The sequence below is a fragment of the Dreissena polymorpha genome, chromosome 10 (genome assembly GCF_020536995.1).
Source record: "Dreissena polymorpha isolate Duluth1 chromosome 10, UMN_Dpol_1.0, whole genome shotgun sequence".
NCBI lineage: Eukaryota > Metazoa > Mollusca > Bivalvia > Myida > Dreissenidae > Dreissena > Dreissena polymorpha.
Window position 1 is genome coordinate 14,774,821 of NC_068364.1, and position 23,015 is coordinate 14,797,835.

The window sequence follows — 23,015 nt, forward strand, 5'->3', positions numbered from 1 at the left end:
CATTAAATGGAAAATTAAAACGAAGCATATTAAAACATAAGTCAACAATTGTAACGTTCAATGCAACACTCACTTTTGACAAACTGCGTTATCTTTAAGGTTGAACACACTTTTTGGTGACCACTCTTCATCACAGAACCATGTTTCTATCCGAGAATGACCGGTACCGCATCCGAGATGGATTCCGATATAGCGTTTCATCCGAGACGGGGCCGAAATGGTTGTAAACCATGTTTTGTCCAATCCCAAAGCTAAAGGCTCTAAAAGTTAAATCACAAAATAAGTAAGTGCAACCAATTAGTCCCCTAACATAAAACACGTTAAAATTTACTGTACACCTAAACATCGGGTATATGTGATCTGCCGGTCTAGAAAGATCGTGTAAGCTCAGTAAAACCGAATGCGCTAGAAACCAGCGAAATCGGCATCACCTGTTGTGGTAGATCGATACTTCGAAAATTTGAAAAATGTTATTGAAGAAAACAGTTCGCGTGACAAGCCTCAAATCTTAAGTAAATAGACGACTGGCATTTAGCCAGAGCACCGCCATCCAAATAGTATTGCTCCCATACATAAAAAACAGCAGTTTGTGACATCCCCCGCTCGACAACCACAACTGTAATGGGTCGCGCAAACCGGTATTCATTTGCCTAGTAATTAAGGGTTGGAGATTATTATCCTGATACTTTCATATTTGTGGCAGCACCCTAATGTGTGTGCTTCGTTAAAAACGTCACTGCCGTTTTGCAGTCATAGCTCACACAATACAGCATTGCATTTCTGATCGCCGTTGAGTTATAAACAATCACTCATTATGAATTTCAAAAGCGAGGCGAGACTTGAGCGCTGTAAATCAGCATTGCAAAAGACAACACCGCCGCCAAGATGACGTATCGCCACCAACAGTTCTTACCCCTGCGAGCGGTGGTTCAGCTCTATGATTCGTTCTTTGCAGGTACATTCTTCATTTAAATGATGTCCATAAGCATCAAACGAATAATACACAGCTTGTCGAAGTTGTGTATAGAAGAACTTTTATTTATATTGCACTTTGGGAGGCGGAAAACTTCAACGGGCGAGGCATGGTCAGGGGTGATAACCCCAAAAAAGGGTTAGGGTAAGGGTTAGGATTAGGGGTCGGGTTAGGGTTAGGGTTGGGTTTAGGCTAACCCAAATCCTAACCCGACCCCTTACACTAACCCTAACCCTAACCCTAACCCTCTAACCCCCCCCCCTTGCGCAATACCATACCATGCCTCGCCCGTTGTAGTTTTCCGCCTCCCGTGGTTTAACTGCCATCGTAATGTCTGTAAAACGTCCACTTATGAAGGGGGCATCGCATGTTCTATTTCAGCTATTCCATGTGTATTGCTCTCTAAAATCGTATGTGGTAAGGATAAATAAAATACTGCCTCTTTGTATCATGTATCGTAAATTATATACCTACGAACATGCACAAAACATGTTCTTTTAACACAATTATGTTCTTGTTAACAAAAGTTTCACGATTCAACATGTTAATATTTTTGTCATATATAAGGTTAATTTAAAGACAACTTTTTTGTAGAATCTCCTGACAAAGGTTTTCTTTCAACTATTATGTTTCCTTATTCACTTTCGTTAGGTTGGTTTTGACTTTTTAATATTGGCTCGATGGAAATATAACCCATGTCAATTACTTCCTTCATTTCACCTCGTCAAAGCAATAAACAAAACTACAAGTGTACTTAATTAAAGATACAATTCAGACATGCTGAACCAAACTAAATTCTTAACTCATTATTGATCTCAGCATTACCTCCATAAGGAATATAAGGTGTACAATATAAACCCAACATCGCTTTACTGTCAATTGTAAGGAATGATAAATTGTCGTGAAAATAACTTCCTCATGATAGATACACCAAAGACAGCATTCTATACATAAATGGTGACGTCACTACGTTATTGTCACCTCTATACTTAGACGCATCACGCACCTCCATTTGGAGGCATTTATGACTACGACACAAAGAAGTCCGCGGATGAATGAAGAATGTGCTTTATAAGTAAACTTTCATGTTATGATTTAAAAGTTAAGTATAATTTTGTTCAGTCTTACGGTCTTATGTTAGTATCAATTAAAATTTTCGTAAGTTTTCAACAATTTCGCTCTTTATTCATTTTTTTTTAAACTGTACTTTCACTTTCGGTTGTATAACAACATGTATCCTTTATTGACGAAAGTTTGCAATGAAATAGCGTTTTCAAAACCGCTTAAAAAGTTTCAGAAGGTGTATCTGATGCATGTTATGAATAGACACAATGTCATAGCTATATTGCCGACTAGTATGGGAACCATTTGGTATTTCAAGTGGCTCCATTTGCATTGCAAAAGAAGTTCAAATTGACTTGTTCAGTTTGTTAAATTTTGACACCCTAATTATATATTTTTTTATAAGTGCCTGATAGATTTTTTTCTTTAAATAATTGAGATCAATGAAAATTTTAGTAAAAGCACAGCATTGATGTTCTATGATGGTCATTTTTAGTGGAATAGTATGTTACAATAAAACAATTATAACTATTGTATTAATGAATTTAGATTAGGTGTCATCTTTAAATGGGGTAGTTATTCATTATATGAGATTAGCACATTATATAGTTGAAAAATAAATAACACTTTAATGACTTATCATAGTAAAATAAAGTAGCATAGAATAAGTTGCAGGTCATAAAATGTAAAACTGAAATTGAAGAAGCTTTACAAATATTTTACACTGACAACACTATTGGTTTTCCAAAAAAAATCCTTCCTATCTACCTGCCCTAGTTTTTTGGTGCAAATTTAAATATTATTAATATCATTGAGTTAAATTATTAAAATATCAATATGTTTTGATTACATTAGCTTATTTTATTATTAATAATAAATACTTTGCAAGGAAAGTCCAATTCTGTTTTAATTAGTCTTAATTAGGTACTAGTAAAATTGAAAATATCAGTGACATCCAAAACTTGGCTTATATGCGTATGAATGCATATTTTCTTTGACAGTTACATAGTACCCTATTTAATTGGATTAAAAACAACAAATAACTATAGTTCCACAACCCAGCCCAAGTTGACTCAAACTGAATAAATTCATCAATTGATCCTATTTAATTATATTAAAAACAACATGTGTAAGATTTTGAGAATATCCCATGTATTCCTTCAGTATTCCTCTAGTACACCAACATGCACGTCTTACTAATGATTTACATGCACTCCTTAAGCAGTTTAACAAAAATAATGAATGATTAATCCAAAGAAAACAACAAACAAGCTGCTTCATATAAAAAGTTAATTACATAAGATTACATAAGCAAAATAATCATTTTGATAATCAATCAAGATTATACTTCAACCAAACCATTATAAATTTATTGTGGGGTTGGGGGGGGGGGGGGTAATGTAAGCACTAAAACTAAAATGGGGGAAATGTCTGGGGAGGGAACATTTTAGGGGGGCGTCCGGAATTCCTGCTAAGGGCGACAGTGTTGTTAATGTGTCTTTAGAAGAAATAACTGAAGGAAAGTACTCATTGGTGTATGCCCATCCAGAAGCATTTCTGAGCATATCAATTGGAATAGCAATATTGAGTGCATTTGAAAGAGATATTACTGTTTTATGCATTGCTTTTGATGAAGCCCACAAGTCATGGTCCTTTAATGGTAGCTTTCCTATTTGGGAATTTTATACTTATTTTTTACTCTACAATCTAGCTCTTTTGTCATAAAATGAGAAGTTTTATTATCCAACAGGTTTTGTGTTTGAACCTCACAAATTTTATAATACCAAAGTCCCATCATATAATCATCATCACAATCAGCAGCAGCATTATCATATTCATCATCATCATCGTTAGCAGCAGCATCATTGTGTTGTATTATCAGAATTCAATACAAATACAAACACAACCATTACAACTCTTACTACTACTTCTACTAATTAATTAATTATTTACTACTACAACAAGAACAACAACTACGACTATTACTACTGATCTTACTTCTACTACTACTACTACTACTACTACTACTACTACTACTACTACTACTACTACTACTACTACTACTACTACTACCACCACCACCACCACTACTACTACTACTATTACTACTACTACTTGGTACACCAGAACTTGTTGTCCATGGAGATGATAATGAGAACTCCCAGAGTATTGATCGAACCCACGCCCAGCGGACATCATTCTCTACACCATAGCGACCATGAATTAATATTTGACGCCATGTACAACATAATTCACCTTATTACAAAAAACATGGAATTCACAAAAATGACTGAAAATGCTTTAAAATAAATGCAAATTTGAAACAAAACAAACTAAGCAATACATACATGTAATAAGAAACACTACATTATTGAAACACTGATACCATGAACATTTTAGGGTGTAACACCTTATGTACATGTACCAGACCTTTTATGTACTACCGGTACTTTGAAACTTTATGTTCCACCTACATAAAATATAGGTGTTATTGTCCATTCATTCATAGCAGTCCTAATGAATTAAGGTCATTCTCTAAACATGATTAAAGTCTAAAGAAGGAAATAATTTGATTTTTTTACAGTTTGAACATTAAGGTCATTCTCTCTTCTCTTCAAAGTATCACATTTCAATTATACAATATAATACAAGCATTTTAGACTTTATAATCCTTAGTCAGGATAAGATAAGAGACAAATGAATTTTTATAATTTACTTCAATTTAAGGCAAGACTAATAAATCATTTATTAAGTACTACATGTACTTGGGCTAATAAATTAAACTAAGACACTCAGTGACACTTAGACAATCTGACAAAATATAAAATCTATGGCCAATATTTAAGTCTAAATTCATAAATACTATCACACAAAACACATTTCATCAATAACACACATTCATATTAAATTTATTTAGTTATCTCTTTATATTATAAATATGGTACATAAAGTGTCAGATAGTGGTACATAAAGTGTCGGTACATAAACGGACTGGTACGTAATGTGTGACATTCAACATTTTAAAAATCAGTTAACAATATATGGACTTCATTGTTTTGCATATACGCAATCAAAGCATATTTATTAAAAATTAAAACACTGTTCATGGCTGTATCTTTTTATTTATACATGCATAAACTATTCTGGTTATTAATACATTTTTTAAATTATATATAAACAAGAGCACCACATTATGGGTGCCAAGCTAGGCTGCGGTGCAGTTTTGAATAAATGAAATTTATTAAAAGAATTTTTAGAGGTTAGTGACCTTGACCTTTGACCGAGTGACCACAAAATGGGTGTGGTGTGTAGAAATCATCACAGTGCATATACATGTGAGGTTTCAATGTTATAGGTGGAAGCACTTTGATTTTAGAGCCGATGTAAAGGTTTAAGCACGACGCGGACATCTGACGACGAGCTATGACAATACCTAGGGTTTTCCCCGATAACAGCCGAGCTAAAATTTAGTGCCATTAGTCCAAATTTTTGACGCTCTTTAATATTAAGCTACTTTTTATATGGGTGATATTTGGAGCAAAGAATTTAGCCCATATAAAAAGTATCTCTAAATTCTTTGCGCGTCTTATAAATAAGACTAGAGCGCCATATAAATTAAATGGAAAACATACATCATTATGTCAAGAAAAATAAAGCTGTAAAAATCTCACCTGCTCGTCTTTGATGTTGCAATAAGCACATTCAGCATTTTCAGTATCTACTAAATAAATATATGAAAGTGCCAAATGTCCGAGATACCATGACGTCCTCCTCAAAATGTTAGATCCTTTGAACTCCATTTATTTTATCCCTGATTAATCCTCTCACACATGAGGACTACATGTAAGATTCCTTGTAATGTTCACAGCGTTTATTTTAAATCGTTTACGTTCTCAAATTTCAGCAGGTATTTAATTATAAATATTTATTTATGATTTTGATTTATTTACTATTTCGAAGATACAGTCTTGCAACGTGTTTAGTTAGTCTAAGTTACGTGTTTAGTGATTCTTACAAACAATAGACTGACATGAAAAGTGGCTCCTTTTGAAGCACAAACTGCATCCATGTATATAGTACAGCTGTCCCGGTTTGATGGGGCCTGTTTTTGATAATAATTAATTACCATTTTTCACTTCCGTGTTTATTATGTTTACCAACGCCATTATGGAAAAAAGTCCGTTTCCCACAATGCTTAGCGCGCATTCACACAGGTCAGTAAGACCGGTGTGACACAATGCCAAAGACAGAGGGAGTTTACCATCTTTGTTATCTCAGCGCTTGATTTGTCGCCTCGAGTTACGGTCGACGTGAAATCGAAAGAGGAAGTTTGGGTACGGCGAGTGCATTATATGTATCGTTCAACAAAGCCTGTCCAGTGAATATATGCGTGTTATTGAACCTTGGTTAAAAAGCATTATATAAAATAATCCGTAACTATCGACTTTATAATAACATATATAGACATAAAATTACTACTACTACTACTACTACTACTACTACAACTACTACTACTACTACTACTACTACTACTACTACTACTACTACTACTACTACTACTACTACTACTACTACTACTACTACTACTACTACTACTTCTACTACTACTACTACTACTACTACTACTACTACTACTACTACTACTACTACTACTACTACTACTACTACTACTACTACTACTACTACTACTACTACTACTACTACTACTACTACTACTACTACTACTACTACTACTACTACTACTACTACTACTACTACTACTACTACTACTACTACTACTACTACTACTACTACTACTACTACTACTACTACTACAACTACTACTACTTCTACTACTACTACTACTACTACTACTACTACTTACTACTACTACTACTACTACTACTACTACTACTACTACTACTACTATTATTATTATTATTATTATTATTATTATTATTATTATTATTATTATTATTATTATTATTATCTATTATTATTGAAATAAAATTAATAAATACTACTACTATTATTATTATTATCGTTGTTGTTCTTTTTGTTATTATTATTTTAGCGGTTTTTAAATGTTTTCGTTTAACACAGTTATCATTTGCACGAGAAATGCCTTAATGTTGATTATTTATGATGACCACGAGAAAGGTTACGATTGTTATTAGGGCTTATTATACTTTACAAAATTGTCGATAGCCACAGTGTTATTAATGTTGTTAAGTATCGAATTTAACGCAACGGCTTGAATGAACAAAATCAACGCTCAAGCTTTTTACAGTAGGTTATGGCAAACGTCTATGATAGATATTTGGTGGGCGTTAATAGTAAAGAGTATCTTACACTGTCTGAGTACTGAATTGGGTTATTAACTTTATTTATTGTACGAAAACAAAAAATCATTTCAAGTACTTAGAATAACACTTTAATTTACTTAATAATGTTTCATTTATTTTGAAGAAAATGACATAAATTCGAAAATAGGTAACAAAATACACATCGGCCGGACAATACTACGGTCCGGAAAATACCCGCTAACCAGTATCGATGTTATCTAAGACGTGTAGAACTTTTAATGCATGAATATCAAAATATGTCATTTCTATGTTAGTGTTAAATCACATGCAACAATTACAATACGCAACCTTAGAAACTCCAAGTGTTATACATTTAGTTTAAAACAAATACACTCAAGCTAATCAAATTGTAAAAATATTATATTATTGTAGATGTATATCTGTATTTACGCTACAAATAATACAATATCAAAACACAACTTTTGAAAAATAATTTTTAAATTAACAAGTTACTGATTTGCATATGCTCGTTTATCTCTGTAATATTAAGTCAAGCTTTCGTTACATTTATGTAGTCAGTTTTTTCTTGTATGAATATGTTTATTGTTTATTTCTTTTTTGTTGTTTCCGTTCACTCCATGAATATATATAGAAGCACTTGCATTTACATATTACTACAATCGACTGGTTCATGCTTTTTATAAATGTATTTTCAATCAATCTTTTAACAATAAAAATATTGTTGAATTGTATAAAAAGGTGTCATAATATACATTAATTGCTTGTCAACGCTGTACGATGTGGAGTGCGATGCCCTCGATCCACACACACCCATTGACGAGTTCAATAAAGCATTTTGAACTGAGAAAAAACAACATTGCAAAACCAATACACAGGATGATATTATTTTTATTAAATCATATAAATGGGTTTAAAATACCAATTAATTACTAAATAGTATTGCGTGCCTAAGTCTAATTATATCGTTTATGCAAGACACACTAGTTTAAAAACAAGCCACACACGCTATTTGTTCAGTAATAAAATTATCTTAGAGTACATTCAATAAGATCAGATACACGTAATCTTATAATCGGATCTCGCAAATTTAACATTTTTGCAAGCGATAGTAAGTGTCCGTCTACTACGAAGAGAGTCAATCGACGTTAGCGAAAGGCGTCTGTGTTTTTACACCGATTAAAATAAAGCGTTCGTTGAAATTGAGCAGCGCCAAATCGGATCACTCGACCCATATAAGCATATAAATGCTGTCATTTCAAATCTTTCGATTTATTGCGCTATATAGGTTGACATGTATTTAACGTATGATGAAAAGTGTTAAGCCGCTTATAAATAGGAATAAACTTCTAAAGAAACCTAAAACCTGTATTAGCATCTAACTTACATAATAAACAAAGGCATCTACGTTTTTGCTGTTTAACTGATAAAAAGGCTATCGTTGACGAAACATATACCGACAATTATAACCTGGTTATGCTTTCACTGTGTCTATGGGAATTCCGGTGCACAAAACAGACGTTGTGCAAACAATCAACAATTACCTTGATGGCTCATTGATTAGTGCTTTATTACATCAAACAGTGATTGCAAACATTCGTTAAACGATGCAGAGAATAACATTTCTTTGAATAATGTATCAATCGTGTAGATATGGTCTACGCATTCATCAGACAAACATTTTTCTCGTTCAAACGTTATGTATTTCTAAAAATCAGATGGTTACGGACCATTTTGCAGGTACAGTAGGTTTTGGTTGATTTGTCGGTTATGAATGTGTTGAGGAAAGTACGTAAAATCCGTGTCCTCTGTCCATAAAAGCGTCTTTACTTGGGGTTTGGGTGTGAAAGAAACTTCCTTTTTCATTCAATCTTTAAACTCGCAGGTATTATTTATGACTATACCAACTTGAGTACAATCAATACGAAACTCCTGCGACGTGTAAACACTTAAATCCAACTGTTCAGTTTTATATGCACACGATAACAATCTTTGGCTTAATCGCAAACTTTCTGCTTAAAATACAATTTATTTGTGTTTAGAAGAGGAAGATACCGAGCATGAATATATATTTTATGATAAGAATAAAATAAATGAAACAAATTGTCATTTTCGTAATAGTATTGTTCTTTCACAAACTGAATGGATATAACGAAATTACTTTGAATGAATCAAAATGTGAAAATTATCATTGTATTGACATCAAATATTTAACTCCAACAATGGAAAGAGTTGATATACAGCCACAAAATATGTAGACTGTTTTTACGAAGGATTTATTTGGGATACATTTAAAACTTTCTGTTTGAAATGCACTGGTACGTTATAAAATCGTAAACGGATATGAATGTGTACATCTAACCTTACACTCCACAACTTCACGTTTTCAATGTATTGTATGTGTTTCAATAATGTAATCAGAAATAAAAAATAAAAATACTTTATACATATTTTAAAAATGACACGAATTGCAATTTTCGTGATTGTATTCTCCTTACACAACCTGAATGGATGCTTTGCGAATAGTTTGAATTATTCAAAATGTAATAAAAATCATTGTATTGACATCAAATATTTAACTCCAACAAACGAAAGAGTTGAAATACACATACATTGCAGTGTACATTTCACGAAGGATTTACTTTGCGACAATGTGTGGTCAAATGTAACTGTTCTTAGTCTGGTAGGTAATTGGAACCACGAACATGGTGTCGACTTAGAATCGAACACGTTTGAAAGGTTTGGCCATTTAGAAGAGCTACGCTTCGTTGGCGTTCAAATCGTGACATTGTATCCAGGCTCCTTTCGAGGATTGGATAACCTCCGGATTCTTGATCTGAGCAACTGTGTTAGTTTGGGTTATTCCAATTTTTTGTCTGCGTTTGAATCAGACGCAACACTTCCAAGACTTCAAGAACTGATTCTGCATATGACAGGGAACAGAGCGGATAATTTTATGCTACGAGACGTATTTGCAAAGCTTCTCTATTCTAGACCGGTGCGTGTATTAGATTTATCGGACATGCTTATAACAGAATTTGAGTTTAGTTCAACAGGTCGATATGCAAGATATCTGGAATTTTTAAATGTATCTGGAATATCTGTGTTGAATTATGCAAACAGTAATGGTATTTTGGACCGCATTATGCCGTCTTTAAAAATATTGGATTTGAGCCGTATTGATGCTGATAAAATTTTCAGCAAAGTTTCACATTTTTGGTGCCCGAACGAAAAGCTGTGTATACCAACTCACATCTTGGTTGACCGTAATTACTTAAATGTCAGCCTAGATGCTGTTTACCTTGACAACATGCCTGGAAACACACACCCAAGACATGTAGTGTCCTCTTCACCTATTGAAGTGAGATGTTTATTAGGAACGACGTTTAATCTAAAGAATTTATACCTCCGACGTAACTTCGTTTCGGTTGTCGATATAGAACTCGACTTGAAGTGCCCTACAATAATAGACTTACTCGATTTATCGGATAACGGATTGCAATATATAAATCCAAAGGCTTTCTGGAAGATAACTTCTCTTAAACAATTGTTTTTGTCGGATAACAGTCTTGGCGAAATGGTCTCCTCTCAACCCGAACAATTTCAACACTTGTTTGCTCCGTTTGAAATACTAGAAATACTGGATCTGTCACGAAACAAAATTGCAACATTACTTGATGGGACATTCATCAGTAATCGTCGGTTAAAACTCCTTAACCTTGCTGGCAATGTTTTTCAGCACTTTTCTTTTAACTTGAGAGAATTGACCAACCTTGAATATTTGGATTTAAGTGACAATTATCTTCTCGAATTAGATTCAAATGGCTTAGCTAAACTGAATTGCATTCAAATTGACACTGAAATGGACTTTGGAGGACGTACAATTCAGTGTTCAAAATGTGAACATTATAATACTGTTAAATGGTTGCTTGAGCACAAAGAAAGTATCTTTTCAAATACAAGTTTAACATGTGTAAATTCAAAGGCAGACGTCGAATTGATTTCTAAAACGGTGGAAGAAAATTTACACTATATTTGTTACAGAAACATTTACATTCGAAATAACATTATTTGCTCATCTGTAGCATTTGTGTGTTTTTGTTCCATTGTCGTTGTGGTTATTATCCGTATTAGACGCCAACGAAATTTCCATAGGCAGCATAGGAGACGTCAACAGACCATACGAAGATTGGATAACGGTCAACTTCAATTTGCGGCGTTCATTTTGTACTCAAGTAAAGACGAGGAATTCATGCGAAACTTCGTCTATGCGAATTTGGAAAAAAATCTTCAGCTAAAAGTTGACAGCGAAAGAGAGTTAGTTGGGTTTGGTGACAAGAATTTCAAGGTTGGACACTGTATCATGAACGAAATCATTAGATGCACGAAAGCTTCAGCGACAATCGTTGTAGTTCTTTCAGACAATTTTTGTAGCAGCGATTTCTGTCTGCAGGAGTTTGATGTTGCGTTCCGCGTTGGGAAGCCAATTATACTTATGCTGAAAGGTGAAGTCAATATTTCACTGGCACCAGTTGCGATAAGAGACTTGTTTAATACGTACGTGCGGGTACTATGGCGGATAGACGACTACGGGGAATACGAGCTGATGACGAGCTGGGACAACGTGAGTAACTCCATACTGGAACTTGGCGGTGTCCTTGGTGATTAGAATGCTCAATGCAATTTCATACAAACAAGTTGAAACTTTATTTGTAGAAGAAAATGTGCGTAATATGAAGATAATCTTAACCGACTGAGTCAAGGAGATCGTTAATTATTCAATTTTGATTCTTAACTATGAAATGTATTCAAAGTTCTATGAATAATTCTGGTTTCACTTCGAATATATTCGGATAATTCAGCCCGTTCTTTTTTATTTGTTTTAACTTAAACTGTTAAAATTAATATTTAGGTAGTGGACAACTATATATCGTATGCTTGAATGAGGTACGATTAAACAAAAATATTGTATATTTTAAACTTGGACACATGAAATATTTAGGGTCATTAAACTTTTACAATGTGTGAAATTATTTATACAAGTATGTGAGACATCAATACACTAATTCTACGGAACACCATTCCGGACATTAAAGAAAAATTTCACACGCGAACACTGCAGACGAAAACAGTTGCATTTTCTTATATTTTAGATAATGATAGCAACCATTCTTATAATAACAGTTTTTTTAATCCATTCAATCTCAATATTCTAACATAAATATTATTTTAGCGGGTTTTCCAGTACTTACGTAATGTATATATTGTTTGCAATACATTCATATGCATCTTTTTGTTTGAACGTTATCAATACAAATTCATGTAAAAGATGCTTTCAATTTTGATTGATTCTTTTTTTGTTTGATTTGAATTAAAACGTATTGTTATATATTTACTTTTGAATTTAAGTAGCAGTGCAAACGTTCAAACTGTCAGACATTAGAAATATAGTGCTCAAATCTTGTTTCGGCTATTTTACGTATTAGTATATAGCTTACCTCTGGTATTGTACCTAGTAATTGGACGATTGGGGTAATCAATCCAATTTCTTAAAACAACGGGTCTTTAAATATCCTTTTAACTACACTCCATTCCCTTTATTGAGCTATGTCAGTAAATTATTTACCTCACTGTTAAATATATTTTAGAAAGAAAAAAAAACATGATGAAACATGGAATTATTGGTATAAATTAACCAAGATTCTGTTAGCATGTTTCGACAGTTGAAAATTTGTTTTTCTTGTACCTTATTGTCTGATAAATATTATCAGAACTATAACGAAAAAGCATTTTCTAAGCATATATTAATTTAAATGTTGTATAGTATATGATCAATTATGATGGTATAGGTTTAGCCAGTACAATAGTAGTAGTAGTGGGAAGTTGTTCACGTTGTTAAATATATTACAATAACGCCATGTATTATGTGTCAGGGAAAAATATTAAACAATTTTTGTCGTGTACTATTTGGATTTACATCGAGAAAATATATACCCTGTACTATTTCCATTCTTTGTTAATGGCCTCCATACTAATTTTGTTGATAGCAGATAAATATCGACGGATTTACATTTCTCAATTTCTCATTAACAAAAAAATGTATAATTCATCAGGCAAAGTAACATTCCCGAATATTAATAAAAGTTTAAATGGACAAACTTATTTTAATTTTATTATCTATTCTTCAATTAAATTAACAGAAGTAAACAAGCTTGTTCTTAATCATATCCTTTTCTGATTATACCTTTAATGCAGAATGTTTATATTGGTAGGAAATATTTGTATACATTCTTTATTTGTGTACATTCTTAGATTCGTCTACTTAAATATTGCATGCACGATAAAAATAAATACAGTATTAAGCTAACTTACTAATCTATGTTATCAACGACGATTTTAAACATTGCAAATACTGAAAATTGTATTATCTGCTCTCGTATGTAATGTTTGTAAAACTATATTATGAGGAATAAACATGCAGTATTGAATTATTTTGACGTTCCGCTGTAAACACGTAGTGTAATTTTACGTGTACATCCTTCAACAGTGTAATGCAAAGCAGACGCGTTTTAAGTGGACAATTCGGTCTTTCCGAAACTACATAAGTTGTCTCCCATTCGGGTAGGTATCACGAGTATCCCGGGTAAAAAGCGGTCCGTCTAAAATGCGTATATGACTCATATCCGCGGATATGACCGAAAAGTGCGGATATGGACGAATATAAGCAATATCGACACTTTTTCTGCAATGTTTATTTCAATGTTTTATGAAAAATACACAATATGTATTAAATATGCAAGATAAAAATATCTTATATTTGATTTTTACTATATATTTTAGTTTAGTGGTACGTAAAAATATGCACGTTATTTTATTTATTCAAATTAACACAGGATATCGTAGTGCTACATTTAAATGTTTCAAGAATGATTATTACCATTATAGTTGCGCTGTTATTGAAAAACAATGCATGTCCCGGTAAAATTTTAGATTTTTCGTTAATATTTCAACAGTTCATATCCAATATCCCAATAAGTTAAAATACGAAGCCTATATGTTTAAGATTAATATTACAGCTGTTACATTCACTTATAAAACATAATATTAACGAAAAATCTAAAATTAGCGGGACATGCATTGCTTTTCAATAGAAGTCAAAGTTGATATGAAGCTGAATCTTTATTAAATTAAAATCGACAGAATATATGTACTCCTAGTTTCTTTTCCTGATTTTATCTCAATTTGCGTTGGCTCGTGTATTATGAATTTTTACTAAATAAAACCAATGGTACATGTGTTTTGTACATATGTCTAAGCCGTTGACAGTGTCTGATATGATCCCATACATGTAAGCTTAAACAAGTGGAACATGTATTAACATTCCGTAACATACGACAGACACGTTTACCCAATTGATACGCTACGTATTTGTTAAAGTAATACTGTTTGTAATATATTTGTATTTATATTATTTGAATTTGTGTTGTGCATTCTATGTTTTTGAGCATTATGTTTTTATACTGAACTGCATTTCATGAAGATATTTGTTGTCTACAGCTTCTTATGTATTATTTTAAAATGTACATGTGTGCTAGAACTAATGCTGGTATTTCGTATTCGTTTATTTGGTAACATATTGTTGTTGAATAAATTCAGCAAAATTAAAATGTATTTTGTTTTAATTGATTACAAATTACCATTCTTTTATGCATTATTTAATTCTGATTCTAAAATAAAAGCATCTGATGGTGGCGTTTGTAAGTAGGTGTGTGTTTGGCACATATGTTTTATCCGCTTGTATTATTAAACCGTTGATTTTGTTTGCAAACCTAAAAAATATAAGGTGTCGTTTAATGAATTTCTATTTTTACATAGTATAAACTATAAATCAGTAGACATATGATGCACAATATATTAATATTTTGTACAACATCCCCATGTATTGTTAGAGCTTTTGTCTCCAAGATATTTTATAAAGAATGTATCTCTTTATGATCAAATCCGTCATATTTAGTAACCGTTCGTACCAAAACACCGAACCTGAAATTATACTCGATGAAAACATCATTTATACATTTAAGCGCTCTGTACATTGCCACTTATCTTTTAATTCAGCACGTGGTTTAAGTTTGGTTTAACAGATATCAAGTAGATGAAGTGAAATAAAATTATCGAGTATAAGAATACAAATGTGATTTTTTCAGAATTCGCAAAAAAAACAGTTCGAAGTTTATTTGCACTGTGTAGTTTGATTTGAACATTTCTTATGAAAATAATGGGCCCACTTTTCACTTTAAATAAACATTCACTTTGCATCAGCATCGTACATTCATTTTTTACAATTACATTTACTTCACATTATTGCTGCTTTACATGCTCATATCTATTGCCAACGATACATATTTAGACAAAGTATACTTCCTTTGTGTAAATTATATGACAACTTTATTGACGCATATTTACATTCGATATCAATATCTATAATGGTTGAGGTCTTTTGTCGTTTAATACCTTCATTAATGACTAAATCAAGTCGATGCTGGATACGTAAATCGTTGTTTTATGAACACATCGTGAACATTTATTTATTTCATTTTAAGACACAAATTTCTTTGCGAAACGTTAGTTTGTGTTTTGTTTGCAGAATTCCTAAAAACGACCGAACTACTGAAGTGAAATTATTTCCCAAGTATTATAAAGTAAGATCAATGTCCAGAAGATGTTCATTGATTTTTATTTCAGGAAACAATTTATTGTGTTGCCGTGAGCGTGTTGTCCATCAATGTAAAACACAGTTATCTTGAAAATGACATAATAAATAAATCAGAACCGTACAAAGTTTTAACAATATTAACCGAACAATTGAGACAATTTGCGTCTCTGTCATTTGAAATCATCTGTGCATCTGAAACGGTTGCTAAACCCTACAAGAAGTCTGCATTTTTTTCTCCAATAGGAAACATATTGCTACAAAAATGTACACAATGGATTTCCCGCTTGGTAGGTTTTCCGCCACTGTTGTACGATTATTAACTGTAAAATGCCACATACATCACCGATATTAAAATTCTATTTACATCCGTTGGCCCTTTATATAGTGAACAAACCAATTGCATGCACATTGCTTTTCAATCAAAACCAACAACACGACAATTTTTAGCAACATGAGTACATATAGTGTTTCCGCCTTGGAACGGTTTGTTATTAAGAATGCGATCCAAACAAATCAGACAATAATATTACCAAAGTTGTCAAATCCGTTAGAAATTCAGTTACCGTTGCATGAAGTGAAGGACACTCAAAACATTAACTATCAAATACTAGCAAATCCGGATGAAATAAATTGTTGATACTACTTATGAGAAATTAATTTATATACCCCGAAAACACATACTACTTTGTGTCTCATATTACAAGCTTAAGTAAAACGAAACAGTTAACCACGGTTTACCTATTTACAAATGTTCATTTTGTATGTAGTTCGAGACACGATATTCCAAGATAAGTCTTCAATACATTTGTTTACCTAGTCTACCGTTTTTTGTGTGTAATACATCTTCTTAAAATGATATTAATTCCGATTTATGTTGTTGCGAAATGCACAGTACCTACTAAGTTTAGCAGCATTCACAGTGTATTTATACTCTAATACAGGACAATTCATTGAAATTAGCAGAGTTCATTTTAATTAAGTCTCATTTCAAACCGTTTTATTGCATGCATACCTGTGGACGATAGCACGAATTCTATTATATACCAATATAAAAGTCTTAAAACTACTGCTGTCGAATGTTAATTTTACGAAAAGCTACAGACTATAAAACATAATGCAATGATTTCTGATGAAAATTAAAAAGTGCACATTATTCATAAAATGACCAGGTAAACATTGCAAAGAATAACTATTTCTTTTTCTGATAGCATTTTAAAAAGACATCCGGTGAATCGAAAACGGAAAGTTGACGAGTTAAATCTAGGCTGCATGAATATATATCCGTTGATGATTTTAAAACGCACCATTGGATTTCAAAAAGGAAGTTTAGAAATATAATAATTTTATCGGCAACTCACATTTTTTACACCGGGTAATGATCATTTCATGCATGCGCTTATCCGTCACTATGACAACAAATATCATTAGAGGTCTCTAAAATATGTGCATACTGAGTACAGAGGAAAACAATAGTTGTATCATTATTGAACTTAATTTCGTTAAAAAAACAACACATGTAAAGCTTGATAAGTTTAAATAAAAGACTGAATCAATGTTTGTCCTTAATTTATTGTATATTAAGAACATATATAAATTTTATTTTCATATACGATAGAAACTCTTTATGTTGATTTAATAGCACGTCGAAGACCAAAATTAACAACTACGTGAATTGCTAAAATACACAGGTTCCAATATCAATACCATACCTCTGTCATCGGTGTTTAAGCTGAACACAAATACTAATAATGCCAATGCATAATTATCTAACTGAGTTTGTCTCCAGAAATGCATCTCAGCAAAAACCCTAAATGACGGGCATGTATTATATTGTGTTGTTCTTTCGTTTGAATAATTATGTTAAGTGTTTAATAGATGTAAATAGCATATTTAAAAACGTTATTTGTCGTACAAAAATAAACAGGGTATTTCCAAGGTAACTCGATGATAAAAGCATTTCAAATACATGTATTATCATTTGTTAAGGAATTTGAAATGTCATGTAATTATTTCGTAATATATAAAACGGAACAGCTATTTGTTGTGAAAATGATACGATGATGTTGTGTGTGTTTGATGGACTTTGGAAGAGGTGTAACAAATCTGTATTTACGTTTCATGGAGCTCAGGTGTTCCGTAGCCCGGTAGACGCCATGCATATAATTAAAAATACAAATCCACCTACTATAGTCACATGACAAATATCCCGATGCTATACCACGACTTTTAGCTTATATGAACACAGAATGTCGCATTTCAGTGATATATTGACTAAAGGGATACATAAAGGGATACTTTTTGTCAGAAAGGAAAAGATCGATACACTATTTAGTTCATCCAATTGTATAATTCAAGAGAATGTAATGTATACATTCTAAATATATGTTTAGGTATATGAATAACCTCTGTCGCTTAGTACAATCTGCCCAGGTTAAAGATCAAGGTCACACTGAGGTAAAATGTCAGCATCGCTTTATGTCTAAACCAACTCTTATTGACAATAATTCAGGTAAATATTATTTTATCCTTTCATAGAATCAATAAACGATTGCGAAAACTTGAACTTGCATTGTAATGACCAAACAATATTTTATAGAGTTGTTTTAGACAACATTCAAGGCCACTCTTTAAGATAACAAGTCTTTGACAACCATTTTTAATTATTTCACTGTATCAATATAAATTTAACATTACTTTAACTGTCGAATAAATATATGAATTTAAATAGTTCTTAGCGAACGACTTTTAATATGTGTGCAACTTACAATCTGTGTGTATAGCAATGCAACCTATGTTTTCGTACTTTGCCATCAGAAAGTGATACACTTGTATCTCTACGCTGCATGCGACTCATAAATCATACGAAGCACATTGTTATCCTATGATATCCTTTTGAAGGCGACATTGTTGAATTAAAATGATAAACAAATTTAATGAATTCGTTTATTTTCGCATTTTTGTTACATTTTAAAATTCAAAGCTATGTGGTATAAAAATACGTTCTGTGTCACGAACCACACTTTTTGCAGATTTGACGAACGCTTTAAAAAATATATTTATATATTTTGTTTGTTTTTATTACAAAATGTATATATGTGTTTTCATTGAAAGCAACTGTCAAGATGAAGTGCTTGCACTATACAAAATATTGTATTGTCATATTTTGGTTAAACATTCATATCTTATTTCATCCATAAAATTTAAAGCACGACGATCTTGTTCAAAAATGGGTGTAATAGATGATCACATATCGGGATAGTTTAATGCAAACTTAAATAGAACATATGTGTTAGTTTCGGCATTCTTGTTCATGTTGAGCTCACATCACAACATTTTGCTCAGTGGGAGATTTTATGAAACCTTGTAGGACAATTGTCAGTACAGTAGCATCTGGAGTTATGTCGTGCTTTTAGTTCTGGACAAATACTTAGATGTGCAAAGCTTGACCTAAAAAGCGTGCATATGTTATCACCTATATATGACTTTAATTCTTGCAGCGATGACATGGTAAATTCGAACTTTGATCTGGCAATTTAGCAAATACACTAGGCATTAGTTGGATTGCGCAACTTACTGAAGTGTTCACATGAACAATTTCACATTTAAGCTGTGCCAGTTACATCAATATCTTCCACTATTTTGATAGTAAGATATTATTTTATAATGGATTCAAAGCTTACGTGTATACCTGAACCCTTCATACATTCTCTCTAAAGTATTCAATGCACTACATTTCGTGTTGGCGGAGCATCAATAAAGTGTAGTGTAGCTAAGTCTAGTTGCCGTTCTTTGCGATAGTCTGATGTATGCCCTCCGATCAAATGAGTCGCGTTCTGAGAAAACTGGGCATAATGCATGTGCGTAAAGTGTCGTCCCAGATTAGCCTGTGTATTCAGCAAATGCTAATCAGGGACGACACTTTCCGCAAAAACTTTATTTTCGGTAAGGAGGGACTTCCTTGAAACAAAAAATCCATACAAGCGGAAAGTGTCGTCCCTGATAAGCCTGTGCGGACTGCACAGGCTAATCTGGGACGACACTTTACGCACATGCATTAGGTCTGGTTTTCTCAGAACGCGGCTCAAATTATAGCCACGCAGACATATGCAATCCCTGACGTTTACCGACTTAGACATAATCCCTCTTTCTAGTTTGACTCCACGGATTCTACTGTTACTTAGGTGTGATTTCTCAAGTGATTTTCAATAAGCGTCAGCATGTTCACACACCAGCTATTAACTTTTTACATTCCTTAGTATTCTTATTCCTAGCCTATTTGCTTGAATATAACATATTGAATTGATTACACGATGTCTGATACGACGTGTGATATTTCTTAAGTTTTTTCTTAACTTAATGGCATCCGCGACAGATGAGTTAAAATATATTGTAATATTATGTTATACACTAATTCGTACGTGTGTAGCAATACTTTTATAATTTTAATTCATGAACTTAAATGTGGTTTTGTTTGATATCATTTACTACATAGATTCCTGGAAATTATTCATCCACGACGTTCTCATACTTCTGAACCACGTGTAGTCGTGGTTGCATCTTACTGCACGTGCAAATAGATACTTGCATTTTATTGATTTGTGTTCGCATTTTTTCTTTCTCCTTGATCCATGTAAATAGACAAAAGCTTAAACAAAAATGTTCGCATTTTGTCAAAACATTAATGCACAATAATATATTATAAAACTGTCGCGTACGTCCTTAATTTGTTTCGTGCATTCTGTTATTTTGGGTATTTTGTTTTATATTAACTGTGTTTCTCTCCCCGAATACATTCCTTCGCCGTTGGTCATTATTTTTACAAGTACACTTGTACCACTACTAACATATGCCTTCCAGATTCTTTTATTTTATTTTATTTAATATTATAGTATCGTTGCATAAATACAAATGATTAGACAATCTATTTAAAATGTATTTTGTTTTCATTACATAAAATATACCACTTAGTTTTAGTTTTCTTCCAGTCCGCATCTAAAAGAAAAACATTATTGTATAACAAAAAGACAAACATAGAATGGTAGTATTTTTCAGTGAATTTGTTTTCGTTACACATTTTACACCCGGCTTGTTTATATTAAATCTATAATAAAGTGCTTATTGATGGTAAACATGTGTGTAAATATCAATCACTTATCTCTTATCTTAAATCTCTTATCTCCAAGTAAAACCTCGTATAAAACCCAATATCATATTTAGATGAACACATAAGTACCGCATTTTACCGTTATGAACTTTATCAAGACGTCAATTAAAAATTATTAAAAAGCCTGTCTTTTAATGAAGCGCGAGGTTTGAATCAAGTTTGGATTAACACACATTAAGAAGAGAAGTCAATTATGGAACGCCATAACTGCCGTAACATGACAAAGTATATTACATGACTATCTTTATCAGTATATGATGTTGATTTTACATTATATGATGTTACTTTGGCATTATACGTCAATAATTAATGATAGTATGATGATAATTTGCCATTATGTGATGCTAACGGTCCATTATATAATGTTCATTGTTCATTATATGATGCTTACTGTACATTATATCATGATTAGTGTCCATTATATGATGCTCATTGTACATTATATGATGCTCATTGTACATTATATGATGCTCATTGTACATTATATGATGCTCATTGAACATTATATGATGCTCACTCACCATTATATGATGCTCACTGTCCATTATATGATGCTCACTGTCCATTATATGATGCTCATTGTACATTATGTGATGCTCATTGAACATTATATGATGCTCACTCTCCATTATATGATGCTCACTTTCCATTATATGATGCTGACTCTCCATTAATATGATGCTTACTCTCAATTATATGATGCTCATTGTACATTATATGATGCTCATTGTACATTATATGATGCTCATTGTACATTATATGATGCTCATTGTACATTATATGATGCTCACTCTCCATCATATGACGCCCACTCTCAATTATATTATGCTGATTGTGCATTATATGATGCCCACTCTCCATTATATGATGCTCACTCTCAATTATATGATGCTCATTATTCATTATATGATGCTCACTCTCCATTTTATGATGCACACTACCCATTATATGATGCTCACTCTCCATTATATGATGCTCACTCTCATTAATATGATGCTTACTTTCAATTTTATGGTGCTAATTGTACATTATATGATGCTCATTGTTCAGTATATGATGTTCACTCCCCATTATCTGATCCTCATTGTTCATAATATGATGTGCAAATTTCATTATACGATGGTCGAACGTAGAACTAGTGTATTTCTCGGCAAAATGAATTATTTACTGTACTAGTGGCGCGAGCAAGCACATGCTTTTTATCAAGCGTCTCAGATCTCCTATGTATATACATAAATATATAAGGGGATTATTTTATGTGGAAAAGATGGTTGAAACGTATTTTTAAATATTTCTTAACGCCTAACATCCTTAAATAGAATCTGAGCATTGCATGATAATAAATAATGAGCTTACAACAAAGAACTAACACCATAATATAGCAAACGGACCAGACATTATAATGAACCATACATTGAACAATGAGCATCATATTATGGACAGTGAGCATCATAGTTTGATAGTTTATTTCACAAGTTCCAAAAGGTCAAAAGACCCATGAGGACAACATATTTACAAGCAATAAATGGCAAGACAGCGCTTACAAAGTATATGATAATAAACATATACATGTAGGTGGTAATAGCGCAAAAAGAAAAAAACAAAAACATTTCAATACATAAGAGCAGGATGGCAGAGGGTAGATATAAACTTATAAGTAAAAAGGCGGAGATCTTTTAAAACAAAACCCATGAGGACAAAACATGTTACTTGTACAAGCAAAAAAACATCAAAAACAGCGCAAACAAAGTACATAATAATATACATATAGGTGGAGATAGTGCAAAAGTTTTTCATTAT

The 23,015-nt window shown here is 32.4% G+C and overlaps 1 protein-coding gene across 1 annotated transcript; it reads left to right on the forward strand.

Annotated features, from left to right (window-relative positions):
- The first annotated feature begins 9,437 nt into the window (after positions 1-9,437).
- On the forward strand, positions 9,438-12,979 carry LOC127848456 (uncharacterized). The gene has a single exon (XM_052380931.1). It carries the CDS (start codon positions 9,797-9,799, stop codon positions 12,005-12,007), a length of 2,211 nt encoding a protein of 736 aa, XP_052236891.1. The 5' UTR covers positions 9,438-9,796; the 3' UTR covers positions 12,008-12,979.
- The last annotated feature ends 10,036 nt before the right edge of the window (positions 12,980-23,015 follow it).